The sequence below is a fragment of the Perna viridis genome, chromosome 1 (genome assembly GCF_037379345.1).
Source record: "Perna viridis isolate PV_CMFRI_1.1 ecotype Kerala chromosome 1, ASM3737934v1, whole genome shotgun sequence".
NCBI lineage: Eukaryota > Metazoa > Mollusca > Bivalvia > Mytilida > Mytilidae > Perna > Perna viridis.
Window position 1 is genome coordinate 18,160,655 of NC_142445.1, and position 15,976 is coordinate 18,176,630.

A 15,976-nucleotide genomic window follows, 5' to 3' on the forward strand; every position below is an offset into this window, starting at 1 on the left:
GTTATTGTTCATTTCATGGAAGTATTAATATAAGAAATTTATTGTTTTACTTTATCTTGCCATTTCATATTTGCTATCCACTTGGGGAACTGTGGGTTTAAAGCTTTTTTTCTTGGAAAAATATTAACAATATTCAAAACCAATAGTTTTCCACATTAGTACTTTTCCTGTGTTAGCTAGTACAAAAATACATTGAATATGTTTCTGTCAATTGCTAAATGCAATAACTAAACAACAAAAAATACCAATTATGTAAAAAAACACACTAAATTCCCTCAAAACACATCGTGAATAATATTCATAAGCTGAGAAAATTCCATATAATGTGAAACATAGCAGTATTGGCTGCCTTACATCTGTCCATGTAAATTTTCATGAGTGAGTGGCTACCTACTCATCAACTCTTACAATAGAACATACAAAAGCTTTGTCAATCCTTTGTATTGTTCAGCTGATTGATAACAAGAGTGTCATGGTTGTAGGAAAGTTACTGTAAAAGTTCAAACAATCACTTCCTACCTGCATATGTCATTTCCAAAATATGTCACTATAAGATTAAGTTATCACAACAGAAGTTTTACAGTCGTCATCATGAACTTGTGAATCCTCAAGGTGTATCCATCTGCACCATGAAAACTGGTTTGTTCAACATGTCATAGTTTTTCTCTCCTCTTTTGTCTACTCAAGACTTGACTTTTTATGAGCAACTCGGAGGGTGTTTCTAGAAAAGCAGAGGACGCTTGTACTAATGGTGTACCTGATCCATGCTCCCCATGCTCCCTAAGAGGAGTCCGAGTTGCTCATTTACTTTTGTTACTTTGTATGCATCATTTTGTTTATTTTATGTTCTTTGTTGTGTTTGTCTGGTTTCCATGTTTGGTCTTTGTCCCTGGATTACATTTTTAGGATCTTGGTTCCCTTAATTAATCTTTGACAGAACAATTTTGAGCCATTCATAATGTGAGCATTTCAGTGGAGCATCTTTAATAGGATGTCACCCACACTCTATTAGAAAATAATTGAGGGTCAGAGCTATTTGTATTCAAATAACATTTTTTTTTATAATACACCACTATGTTTTTTGATTAAAGGAATGTGCAAGACTCCTATACTATACATAGTACATCTGAGTTACAAGTTCAAACAATCACTTCTTAACCAGAGATGGGGGTAATTGTAACTGTAATCATTAATCAGCTGTAATTGATTACATTCCTTCAAGTAATCATTGTAATCATTAATCAGCCAAAAAAAACCCCAAAAATTGATTACATGTAATTTAATTTAATCCATTACTTTTCAAAATATCCTGTAATTCTGATTATCTATGATTACATTATGATTACCATGGAAATATTAAAAACCTCAAATGGTATCTATGGACAATGCATTAAATCAACAACAAAAATAGAGTAAAATGTTTCTCCTTCTTTTTTTTTGTGCAGATATTACAAAAAGTTCAATACCAACAAGTAAAAACAAAAATCTAATTATTCTAATGAAAACGTTTGTTTGAGCTATGAAAAGATCCTATACAAATGTTTTAATGAATTTGATAAGAAGTACATAAGTAAAACCCAAGGGTATTACGGCTATTTTCTTTTATATTCAAATATCCCTAAGGGCACTGTATAGGAATCAAGTGCAATGGTTCACAAAAATTTTAGTGAAAGTCACATATTGTTATATTTAACTTCCATATCTTTAATGTATCTATGTGGTTTAATAAATTGGTGAAGGTTAATGTTCTACTATACTTTAAAAAATAATATTACAGATTAAATTCAAAGAATTTAAGGCCTTATGAAAAATACAAATAACATAAACAAAATATGTCAAACCTTTCAGTTAATTCAAAGTTATTTGCAAATTCATTGTAATCAGATGTAATCATGATTACCTGCCAATGTAATCATTAATTTTATCAATTACATTCAGAAATGCTGTAATCATTAATTTAATTTAATCATACATTTGACAAAGTAACTGTAATTTGCCGTCCGTGCAAGACCCAACAGGGTAGTCAAGGACGTTAAAAACCCCCTTAGTTAGTTAACTGTAATTTAATCAATTACATTGAAAGTAATTGGACTCATCTCTGTTCTGGAATATGTCACTTCCGACAGAAACTCCGAATTCCTGTTTTAGAGCATCTACATATATGCATTCTATGTAACATTAACCTGTATAAATAGACCACCTGTCTAATGAGACCATAATTTTGCTTTCCTTTTGAAGGTAACTCATGTCAGGTTTGACTGTTGCGTCCCCTTCAAGGTGTAAACCACCCTCCCTCACATCTCAAATTAACCTTAAACAACAAAGTACAGGAACACATTTCCAGACTTTCACCACTTCAGTATTTTTCCTTTTTTTCATAAAACCATCAAGTGTGAAAGCAGATAAATTTCTAGGTGTGAAGTGAAGAAAAACAACTATGCACCAAACTTTAATAAGCTAGGCTCATGAGCAAATGTTATATTCATAGTTGTAAAATGTTTTCTATTGAAAATTTCTGGAAATTTTAGTGAAATTCTACAATCTAAAAACATTTATGTAATTCAGTGCTCTATTATATTTGAAAATAATAGATTTCTACATCACTGAATTATTTCAGGTGATCAATTATTAACAGAAAAAAGGCAATACAAAATACTTTACATGCACTATTGAACATACACTGTATTTTTCATTTGAGAAGTACAAATATGTTCAAGGTTGGTAAATATTTGAAGGCTTTCAACCCAAAGTTCAGAGCTATGAAAATAAGAATAGATAAGAGAAATATAATAAAAGTTATCATAAAATCAACAGTCTGTCAGCAAATATGAGCAGTGATCAAATTTAAGGGGAAATACTTCTTAAATTTTTAAGTGCAAGTTGAAATTCAATTTTGCTAGTAGAAATTATTTCTACTTGCTAAAATTTGCCAGTGGAATTCTATATGTCACATAAGTAAAGTCCAGAAATAACCCATAAAACATAAATTTAGCAGGTGTAAATTTTCAGTACTTGTTTAATTTAGTTAGTGGAAAAAATTTTGAAAGTCAATCCCTGATGAGTAACACAGACTCCTGCATACTACAGTAAATTGGACCTACTTAAATGACTCAGTTATCCTCCATTACACAGACCAATTAAGCAGTCTTACACAAGCAGTTTAAGAATTACATATACATATCTAAAGCAACATGTACATGTATTAATGCTATAGGGTAGAGACATAAAATAACACTTGACTGTGAACTTATCATTTATGGCTTGTTAAACACGAAGCATGCATAACACCATGGAATCATCACAATTACTCTACAAATGACATGACAAATTATGGATGAAACAGAGCACAAGAATGATACAGAATGAAACGAAATGATATAAATAAATTATGAACTTACTATCTAACATTTTACCAGAAAAAATAATGATGCAGACCATAACCCAATGGAAATTCTTCTTCCAACCGTGTTTCTATAAAAAGCAAGCCATCTTATGAGACCTTTTATAGATTTTTATTAATGTCATCAAGACAGTGTTGTACGGAGACGGAATGCAACTACACTGTCTTTGACAGTTTCAGCCTTTAAAGTACAGAAAACCATTACAGATACGGCAGAAAATTAGAGGTCCAAGATTTTTCATGACAGAAAATAAGTAAGAACAATTTAACATTTATGGTAATAATGATCCAATATGTTTAAGTATAGACAGAATTATTGATCTATATTATTGTAATGCAAGGAAAAGGAATATATCTACACATAAACAATGTTTATGTTGCCTTGTAACATTATCAATTTATGATGCAGCTTAATCCTGGTTTTTACATCTGAGAATTGTTAACCCTCTATTATTAATATTTCTATAAATATTGATTATCAGCTTTGTCAGTAATTATGGAGTCACAATTAAACAAACGAGGCAGATATAGAATCTTATTATCAGATATTGCAAGATATATGAACATGTATAGACAAAGGGTTGTGATACTCCTCAAACTTTTGTAATTGTAAATTGAAGAAGTTGAGTCTGGGTTTAAGTTTTCTACTGAAAGTAAAGTCAAAACTATTAAAATTGCATGATACTGCAATAATTTACGAACAAAAATATTTTTACAGCATTGTACGCAAAGACAATAAAGATTTCTATACATAAATAAGTTTCTCTAGATATGAAACAACAGTAACTAAGAACTTATATACTGATATAGCAAAGATTCAAAGAAAAATTTCTTATAAACAATAGTTTCTGTTCCTATCCTAAATGTTTTAGCAAGTCTGTGAGAATTTCTGGCAAATTATTTGTCTAAAAGTTTAAAAGCTCTGTTAACTTTAAATGATTCTTAACACTTTCAGTACTGACTTTAAATTTGACTTTTACTCTCCTAATGCCAGACTAAATATTAGCATGAGCGGTTTCCTGGACGGACTTATTTTTGACAAATGCTCGCAACAACGCTCCTTGTATGGTTTAAACAGTTCAATTTTATGGTTCAAAATTATGGCATTCTGTGAACCATGTGAAATGGGAAACATTTCACAGCTCTTTTACCAAAACTGATGCCATGAGATTCAAAGCAAGGGACCTTAAGTTCTAATGGTCATGTATTATAATTTTGTCAGTCATCTGCTTATCAATATACGAGACGAATCTGAAACAGTAAATTTGACAAATCATGAGAGTCAATACCAACAATCATATAAGTAGGATACTTCCACTATATTGAAATTCTGGGAAATGACAGACGACTATGGACATGTGTAAATAGATGACAAACACAGCAGGTAATAGCACAAGATGAATAACATGCCTGGACCTATACCATTTTCATACATTATAAAAATCTTTCTACTGTGATACTATAAACCATGAAATTTTCACGGCAGTTATATTTTCGCTATTTTCATGCCAAGATTTGTAAAGCAGCAATTTAACTGTTGCGAATATTTTCTTTGAAGAACATATCTGTACAATTTAATGAAAGATTACAAATTTAAAAAAGTGTGAAAGCAGATTTATAGCAGAAACTCAAAAAAAAAAAAAAAAAAGACGACAAGCAAAATTTTCCCGGTTTACAATGTATAAAAGGTGGAGGTTTAGCAAAAGCAACATCATCTAAATCATTTGCATGTAATTCAATTTTCCAAATGATCACAAAGATATTGTCTTAGTATTCTGTTCGATTATGGAGTGTATTAACATTGGCATGATAAATATTATCACCTGTTCAGGTGACAAATCAGTTCAGCATTAGAAAAAAACATAAAAATACAGGAGTGTTTGTGATAATGAAATCAAAACAAACTTGAATCAAGACCTACAAACAGAATATTCAATCAACATCCAATTAAACATTGGTAGGCTTTACAGATACAAAAGTTCATACAGACATCATGGGAATAAGAGACTAGACAAAAATCAGATAAAATCATGTTTTACCATTCCTATTAACATGAATAAATTACTTGCATACTCTTCTTAGCTGTTTTACATTCAGAACATCATATACACAAGTCTGTGTAGCTTATTAAGTAACCTTTTACAAGTGACACCATTGTAAAATGTTAGGTTGAATCATTCCTTTAACTAAAAAATTTGTTAGGCATGTATGAAATGATTTTGATTTTTGAATAGGGTTCTAACAGGGGCAGCAAAAAAAAAAAGCATCTCACTAAAATACTACTGACCTAGAGAGTACTCAACTAATACTCGTTTTACTTCATAACGCAAACAGACCTCTACTTCTTCGACTTAACAAGTACATAATCTAAACTGTGCTTGAGGACTAATTCCTATTAATTAATTTGCAATAAATAATAAAATGCTTTGCAGGGTCAGCTTTATAGGACTGAAGAGGACAAACCCTAAACATGCCGGGGTAAGCATGAACCCCCCATTTCTTAATTAGGACCTTTGAAATTTCATTTACTTAGGTTCTGGACCTTCAACCCCTTTCACTGAACTTTACTGAAGACTTCAAGTGGATTGTTGATTTCAAAGTTGAAAAGTTAAGGACCTTCAACTCTTGAAAATAAATCTGAACCCCTGATCTCACAATGTGCAGTTAGATCTAGAAATGAAACTTATTTCTCCTTTTAGGAATAGTCAACTATTTAAGTTGTACATGTCAGCAACTTTTCCTACCAACCAGGGTCATAGAAAATGACAATCTACTGTCTAGATGTTCAGTGAGTGAGCTCACATTAGGAATACCCCTGTCTCAATTTAGCTCATACATGTACTGAAGTGAACCTCATTCTTCACTTTGGAAAAAATGGAGTATGCCTTATTTAACTTTACTCCGATTTAAAAACAGTGCTCCAGGTTTGCAGCTATATTTCATATAAAGCATGAATGACCTTGACCTTTGATTTACTGATACCAAAATCCATTCCTATCTTGCTTACTCCAAAAGTCTTGATCAAGGTAAATTTCATTTACTCCAAGAAAGAGTACAAAAATTATGTCCAGGAAATCATATTCTATACAGGAGGTAGGACAGAAAGCAAAAGGTGAGGCACAAGTGTTGTATTTTTTTTTAGCCAAAAGACTACATTACCACCTAAAAGCACATTACAAACCATCTTACACTTTTAGATAATGTATTTTTTTTTGTAAATCACAGAACACAAAACGCTATACATTGTGACAGTTGCAATAGTGATACTTTGGAATTCCAGACTCAAAATGATCAATTTAGAGCAAAAATGAATTTTCAGTGACTTTTGTATTTTTCCACTGTCTGATTTTTTGCAAATTTGCATTTTTAGGAATAACAGATTTTTTTTTCTACAAATTCCAATGAACATTTTGGACATAATTTAAAATTTTAGAATAATTTTTAAAATTTGCTCAACTTCAGGTCAGAATTCTATGGAAAACGACCCAGGTTCTTTAAATGCCCTAGACCTTAGCATTATAAATATCTAATACATATGTACAAGTAAATATTTTTGAGACTGAAGTAAGAGGATGTGACATTATGGCAAATTTTACAGCAAATGGTTTCTTAACATATCTGCTATTGGCCCAGTAAATACAATACACTATCATTACTATTGGGGCTTTAATACACAGGGTAAGAATTGTAAGCAATATAATCATGCACATTTCAGTTTGAGGGTACACTTAACAGATAGATGAGAAAATTATGACAAATCAGATGATAAATCTTTAGCAGCAGTTTGCTTACAATACACTGGTACACCTGGCACAGTTTATATCTGCCTGCAGCTAAGATAATTTGTCATAAATAATGTACATGTACTGTATTTCAATCAGTCTACAGCATTAATAATAAAGATAATGAAAGTTGCATTTATATATATATATATATCGTTGGGAATTTTTCAGACCGACCTATATATATACATGTGTAAAATTGATATATATTTTTTTGGTTTTCAAACATGGCAAGCTACATACAAGCTTGTCCCCACATCTTTTATAAATACTGGTAGCTTCAGTGATCATGTCAAATATGTGATAAGAATACCTAGGCCAAATAAAATTATACCTCCGTTTCCTGGTACATGTCAGAAAAAAAATGGGTCGGTAGGTCAGGTTTTTTAAAAATTCATTTCCTTTTTTCTCCCAAATTTCATAGAGATTATTATTAACCACCAGGACTTTGTGGAAACCAAAAATTGACTTCATTTGTAAAATGTCAGGTCATTTTGTGGTACTATTTGTTGTTTGATAACTTGAAAATAAGTCAGTCAAAGGCATGAGTCAGTTAAGTAACAGGAAACAGAGGTATAATTTTATTTGGCCTTATACATGTATAAACAACTGTCATTCAGATTTCCATTGACTTAAAAGAAACTTACAGAATAAAGATAAAAAACAAAGTCGACAAAGTAAATATCACCATTTCTTAGAAAAACAGCTATAACATTACATTACCTTTATTGGCCAACATGAACGAATAGGAGAGGATAATAAAATGGAAGCAATGAACATAGGTAGATAGACATATCCAAGTATAATACATATAGGAAGCTACCATAGAAGACAATGGAAGTATAGAATAAAAGTTTTTCACCAGAAAAATTCAGTGTTTTTTTACAAGTATACAGAAAAATCAAGGAATAGATATGCATTATTAAATATATTGGTGCCCACTTCATCCTGAAATGGGGATACAATTGTTGTTTTTTTCGTGAATTATGTGTCGTTTCATACACAGTCCCTTGAAATTTTTTAGTACAAGGCCAATTAAGGGGGAGAAAAACCCTCTACAGTACATGAATGGGCATGCTGTTACCTGTCCATTACTCTCCAAAACCTAGTTATATTTCTATATGTAGCCATAACAAGGTTGATCACTTAATCTAAATGCAAGTACAATCAACAAAAATCCAATTCTTGTTGAAACAGCATGATTTAGATGGCTAAGTACAACCTCATACTCAAAATGAAGTGCAAATCTATTATTGTGCAACTGCTAATACTACATGCACTTAAAAGCCTGACATAATGTGTGTATCGTGAATGTTAATTAAAAATCCTCCATGCCTTTGTGTTACACATTGATCAAATTATTCCTTTGATACTGTTCTAAGAAGTATTTTGCATTTTGTAATCAATAGGCCAAATTATAGGATTAATTTTCTGATTTGCAGTTTTGTGTGAACACCAGCATATCCTGTTACGTGAATAAACCTAAAACCCACAAAGAAAGGGATTAGGAATGAGTCATGAAAACGATAATGCAATATGAAACAAACGTGCAGTTCTAAAACTTGCTAATAATGCAAACTAAAGTACCAATTTAACATCAAGCATGAATTGAACATAGGGTCTTGTAAAGCAAGATCAATTAGGGTGTAATCAGTGTTTCCCCAAAACAATTAACCCACTGTGCACTGTAGTACTACAAATGCATTATTTTTTGCACTGTGATTTCTGAAATAAATTTTAGTTGGGATATATCATGAGAACTGTGTTCTTACATTAAGAGCTGTAGCTGTACTATGCTAGAAAGCACAGTGTTTTTTTTTCAAATTCATAGAAAGAACAATAATCTAGGGTTCTATACATGTAAGGCATATGATCTTATCAATAAAACAAGGTGTAGGGCAATACGATTTGATTAATATACCGGTACATGTTCATGTAAGCATGGTATATGGTTCTTTAAGGCATGATCATAACTACAATAATTAAACTGGTATTACCCTGTATGTTCCATGTTAAGGAAGCCAATAAAATATATGTTTGAGGAAAACAGAACCGAAATTAATCAAAAAGGTACAGTAGTGCATTCTAAAATAAAGCAGTAAGACTATGGTTAGAACTAGGAAAATACAATTTTAAAGATTTTTACTTTAAAAAAGAGCTATGGACATTCAATAATACCTTCAGTAACACTTATCAATTATAGTCTTCATAAGTAGACATGAATAAAAAAACAAAAATAAATCATATAAAGCATAATCTAAATACAATGACAATTGATTGTCCATGTATAGAATTTGAAGTTTAAATGCATCTAAGGTCCAACAACAACACATTAGCAAGTATCAAGATTATAGCCATGAACCTCAAGTGCAAGTTCAAAAGGTCACACCACATCAATTATTCTACCTAATTGCTCTACCAACTTCAGATCAATATATATTAACTTGTGGGTTATCATACTAGAATTCCATTTGATTGGATCAAAGAACATCTTCCTGGTATTGATAGAGACATCTCTACAATAAACATTAGAAAGATACATGTATGTAGGAATCAATACATGTAGTTGCTTCAGGTGGGATGTACTGGGCCAAAAAATATCTTTTATTGCTATTCTACTCTATATTAGCATTAATATGTTGAATCAAAAAATATAATGATAAGATGATATAATCATCAAAAATGCAAAATATTGATACATTAATTTAAAACTTCATCCCCATATCTCTGTGACAAGCATTGCTAGTTGTCATTCCACTTTTACTTTTCCAAACATTGTTTGAGTCAGCTTGTTTTTAAAACATCACGAAGAAAGAAAGAAATGATTCCTATTTTGTTAGTAATGTAAATGCTTTCCTATGACCATGCTTGTTCCAGTCAAATCCTATTTATTGAAAGAGATATTGTCATGGTGAGTACATGATAACTTGGATGATTTCTCAGGTAACGGGACATAAAATAAAACATTAATTCAAAAGACCTTAAAATATCAAAATTTGCCACTATAAAACATTATCAACATTGTATTAAAATTTCAACATTGTCCTAAAACATACATCAAATAAACTGTGAAATGCTGTTACATGAATATGAGAATATATTGAACCATATGTTGATAATAAGTAAATTGATCTACGACACATGACAAAATACACAAGGTATACTTACACATGAATAAATTGAACATTTTGGATAAATATTCCACAACACAACTGATCACATAGACTGTCACCTACACAAAAGCACACTGAAAACCAATCAATGTTAGTCACAGCTTCCTCAGCCTTCAAAACACTTAATGAATTAGAGAATTATTGGAAACTAATCCCACAGTATAAAGCAATGAATCTGTCATGGCAGTCTCTCGATCAATTGATGTATAAATTATAAATGAGACACAATTTCCCCCCCTACAAGTAATTCTCCACCATATATCTATATTTGGTCTATTAGCAAGAAAGTTTGTACCAATTTATCACACTAAATCCCTCATTACAGCTGAGAAATTGTTTGATGGAAAATTATATCATCATTATCGATAAAAAAACTGTAAATGGTTTGAGGTAAAGTTATTTCTCCACACCTGAATTCAATGATAATGTCCTTGAGAGCCAGATCTGTTAATTAGTAAATGGTAAACTCATTATTCCTAACGACCTTGTTTCTCTCACTCATAGACAATAATTTTATGTTGGCAGATGATTTGACCAATGTAATGAAGTACACATTTGTGGACTGTGTACAATACATCACCTGTCACCTGGGGGGGGCTTTCTCAAAACATGTAAGACAGACATCTACAAATGATCAAATATCAAAGGTTATTGTATTTATAAAAAATAATTTATTTAATCACCATGGAAACATTTTTTTGTTAAAGGAATGATGTCACATTTCCATGTTCAAACAGAGTATTAACTTGAGTGTCCATGTCATAGAAAAACAACATTTATGTTTTAATTCAGATGCAAAATATGTTGCAATAATTTTTTCTTTTCAATTCAACATAACACAGAAAAGTATTGTAAAAATAGCTATGCATACATACGTATCGTCAAATAAGTTCTCCTTTTTAGATGTTCTCCAGAAAATCACATCAAATGAAATTATGTTGATTAAAACAAGGAGAAAAGACACTCAGGGCATCCATTAAACAATTCAATAGATCCTTTAAAAACTAACACAAGAGTGCAAGACCTTATACAGATTAGAGAAAGGCAAATGATGTGTACCAAGCTGAAACAAAAATATATCACAAATCTTTGATATTACCAAAGTACCCTTTCTGCATAATGTGGTTCCCCCAACAAATTTCCATGAAAATAATTCCTATACAAGCTGTTATGGTTACCAACCTCTCAAACAGACTTACATAAAGTAAGTATTTACTATTTTGTATTTACATTGTACTCTTCATTTGTTTCTGTATTTTTTGTTTTGTATTTTCTTTTGTTATTAAAAATATTTACTTTGTTTGTTGTTATTATACTATTTGGAGTCTACTTAAATGATTAAAATAGATGTTAAATCAATAGCATCCATCCACAGCAATAAATAAAAATGTTACAGCACCATGGATTAATTGTACTCAAGGGAAATCTACAATGACGCACTTAAATTGATTACTTATTTGGTAAATAAATGATGTATGAATTTTTCCTTATAAAAAGTCATTTAGCATGAAACTTCCAGAGCATATATTAAGCTCAGCAAGAAAATTCACTAATGTGTGATCAGGAGTAAACTAAAGAACTGTAACAACTGTCAGGTGGTGATGATGGGATTCAGTGATACACTGTAATGGCCTTTTTCAAAACTACCTCATCCCTATTTTCTTAGGAAATTAGGAATAACCATTCAAGACCTGGAATTAGTAGTTTTAATTATTTTATAACGGATGTAAAAAAAAAAAAGACAAGTCATGAACATTTAAACCAGTGAGATTTTGAACAGAAACACCATATCCTTCCTCTCAACTACCTATTGGGAAATAGTCAATCCTATTTGGGATTATTTTTTAATCATTTTTTGGACCAACTGGGAAACTTTCATCATGGGAAACCACTTTATTTTGAAGGTAATTTTAAACAAACAACTAGATATGCAGTATAAATCCTGACCATCAGTGTTGATAAACAAATAGATAAAAATGCTACCCAGGATTTAGTTTGATCAAACCATGAATAGTTGGGGCAAGTAGAAATGTATAGACACACCATTAAAGCTTGATACAACCTTGATCCAAGCAAAATAAGCAAGTAAGCACTGATACAAGATAAGAATTTGACCAGAATCAAAGTGGCCCATTTTTTGGCCCTTCATTCCTTAACAGTTCAAAAACAACCTCTTATATTAATCCCAGCTTTCCTTTGGAGGTAATGGCACTTTGTGATACAATTTCAAAGAGATACATTCCTTTTTACATAAGATAACATATAGGCATCTAGAAAATGCTTTGTTTTTTACCCTTTTTATATGTTTTTAACATGTTTTTAATGTCTGTTTCCTGCTACCCTACCTACCCTAGTTTTTTGTGCCTATCCTAAACATTTTGTGGCCACTTTGACTCAACCGCTGTTAAAGGCTAGATTGTTCCTCATTAACTCAATGTCAATTTTTTTTGAAAAATAAAATAATTTCCTTACCTACCTACCCACCCTAATTTTGTTATTGCTGGTAGCAGGAAACAAGACTATTATTATTTTTGGCATAATTCCTAAATGGTTTAACATTGACCTGAACCTCTTTCGGGTGTATGACATATTGCAGTACAATTTCAAAGAAATCAATTTACAAATACAATGTAGTAAACTGAAAATGCTGGTTTCTGGCCCTCACTTCTAAATGATGCAAGTCTAAACCTCAAAAAATCGACCCCAGTATGACCTCAGTGGTATAGAATATTGTAGAACAATATCATAAACATCAATATGCATTTACTTGAGTCATATGATAGAGTTAAATTGTATAAAATGCTTGTTTTGGCCCCTAATTCCAATACAGTAAGGTGATAACCTGCAAATTCAATACCAACCTTCCTTTTTTAATTTGTACTCTTGTTATAAAATTTAAAAAAGATCAACCAACTAATATTTGACTTTATTGCATGAAATACCAGTGACAACAGCGACATTACACCACCACAAATTTTCAGTCAATACAATTAAAAGTGATCATGCAGTATAAATGTCATACATATATATATTTGGTATACCCTGTGCTGCTTAAAATTTCTGCCTGTTACATGACCTAACTAACATGGCACAACAACACTGATATTATTAAGACATATAGCACCTTTCCAAAATTAACAGTTATTACTCAAGACTATGTAGGATACAAAATGTTATAAGGTTTGCTTCCTTGCTTTGTAAGACATCAAATGACACCAATTTTTTTTTAAAAAGATGTAAGTTTGAAAGTTGTTTTCCTTTTCCATCAACTTCCATAACTATTAATAAAAGATCAACTTAATAGTCCATCCCTTTCCTGTTTATACATAACCATTACAACAAACTGTAGATAGCACAGTAATTACTGGCACAACACTGTTCATCTGGCCTTTTTCACTAAATCAAAGCACAGTGTCCATTGATACACTATTCAAACAAACAAAAATTAATATCAGTGCTAAAATGATCAAAAAAACAATAAATTTTGACCAACATACCTATCCTCCTTTGAAATGTAAGTTGAGTGGGGAGGGGGGGGAGGGGAACAGACACATTTCGTAATCAAAGAGAGATAACTCTTGATTTTAAAAGTAAATTCTGTGATGAAAATAATAAATCAGATGTGTTTATCGTAGTTATGTAAAAAAAATACAGGTGAGACACAGGTTTATAAAAAGTGTAAGTTGGCCCAAACCAGGTTATGTCTTACATAATATCATGTATAACCTATTCAAAAAATAGAAATATTTCTTAATTTAATTGCCCTGTGCAGGTCTGGGTGGCAAAAGAATAAGCCTGCAGCAGCACTAAGCTTGTCGTAAAAGGCGACTAAATAGTGCTCAGTGCCCACAGAGCAATTGAGTTGTGTGCCCCAGGTGGTGGAATGGGGTACCCCTGGCATGTTACATGCTGGGGTTATCAGGCTATAATACGGAAAACCTGACCGCAAACCATAGTGGTGCACCGTGTTGGGAAAGATGCCACGTTCCTTGCAGGTTAAAGAACCCTACTGTGGTATTCTCCCGGAGTAGGAACCATAGGGCTCCGCCACAGGAGGCTAAATTGCCCGACCCTATCCACCTCTCCCTATTTCCAGTGGCAATCAAAATTTGTCGACCACATTACCCTCATGTCCCATCCCATTTTTCATTTCATCATCATTTCATGTTCATTTTATCATCCACTTCATGTTCATCGCCTGAATATAGCTGAAATATTGCTGCTCGGGCATTAAACCCCAACAAACAAACAAACAAACAAAACAAACTTAATTTAATCTCTTATTGATTCCAGCCCAGATATTGTGGATCAAATTAATTTTTTTGTAGATTATTTGACTAACAATTTGTGGACCAATCAGCAACAATGATGTCACAGTGCTTAATCAGATTCTGCAAAACAATCTGGTATGCTCAAAGAGAACCAACTAATCAGACAGCATATTACAAATCAAATTTAAAACAGCTTCAATTAAATATTAATTCATTTTTCGATTGCCTTTGATACATGCATTAATTTATGTTAACAGTGAAATGCGTTTGAGACTTGATAGTTGTGTTAACAAACTGTAAACAAACATCAGCACCTTGAGTGCTTGATATGTCAATCCCCAACTGTGTGCACATAACTGCCATAAATCATAAACAAATTAAACAAAAAAATGTATTTTTTGATAAAAAAAAAAGTAAATGCCTTGAATCTTACATACAAATAATGAACTCTGTAAAGTATTAAACAATACAAATACGGCATTGTCAACAGCCTTGTCATGCTAGGTATACCTAGAATGGCATATCTGTTTTTGCTTCTTAAAGCCAAAGCATACTTTTAGTCGTATTTTATAAGAATGAGTCATAAAATCTTGAACTTTGTGTCATTGGGTATTATGAGAGATTCACAAATTGTAGAGCATAATTTGAAGTCAAATTCTGTAGAAACTACACTGAAATCATAGGGTAAACAGGTCAATATAGCCCGATCCTACAGAAAGACGATAGTGGAGAACACCCTAAATCATGTACAAAGTCAATATACATGTAAAACCACACCCTAAATTTGAAATAAATGCATCTATTGGGGGCAGATATTTTTTGGAGAATTTTCTATATCATTTCATAAAGTAAAATATAGCAAAGTCCCTTGAAATGTAAAGTTGATATCCTACAGCAATTAAAACCGCTTACAACATATATCCTATCTATATAAAGCCACTGACCAAATTTGAATTTAATCCATCTATTGTGAGCTGATATTTTGTGACAAAAAAAATCTGCATCATTCCATATAGAGAAAATAGCAAAGTCCCACAAAACAGGAGGTTGTCGTTGACATTGGAGAGCATCCAAATACACTTGCAATGTATGCCCCATCTATAATCCATCCATCCATAGAGAGCCCAGATAATTGCAACAAAGTTTGGACAGATGGAATGAGTAAGAAGCATTTTATGTAAGGCTTTTTTTTAGATACAGTGTGATATGTGAAAAACATGCATCAAGTTATTAATGAAATGTTGAATATATGTAACTCTGGAAAACACAGAATATGGATACTCACCTAAAGGTATACAGATCTCAAGACCATAAGAAAAAAACACTAGTGTAAAGTTATAAGCAATTTTT

The 15,976-nt window shown here is 31.7% G+C and overlaps 1 protein-coding gene across 4 annotated transcripts in view; it reads right to left on the reverse strand.

Moving 5' to 3' along the window:
* The window catches only part of LOC148627567 (suppressor of tumorigenicity 7 protein homolog), a 47,495-nt gene that overhangs the window by 25,457 nt on the left and 6,062 nt on the right, over positions 1-15,976 (reverse strand). The window contains exon 1 of one of the 4 annotated variants that reach the window (XM_088574929.1): positions 10,351-10,426. The exons of 2 other annotated variants lie outside the window; for them this stretch is intronic. In XM_088574929.1, coding sequence (XP_088431055.1) covers positions 10,351-10,369 — 19 coding nt within the window. In that variant the 5' untranslated portion in view covers positions 10,370-10,426. Of the gene's footprint in view, positions 1-3,398; positions 3,454-10,350; positions 10,427-15,976 lie in introns of those variants that run through there. One more of the 4 variants, XM_088574920.1, reaches the window with a different exon arrangement.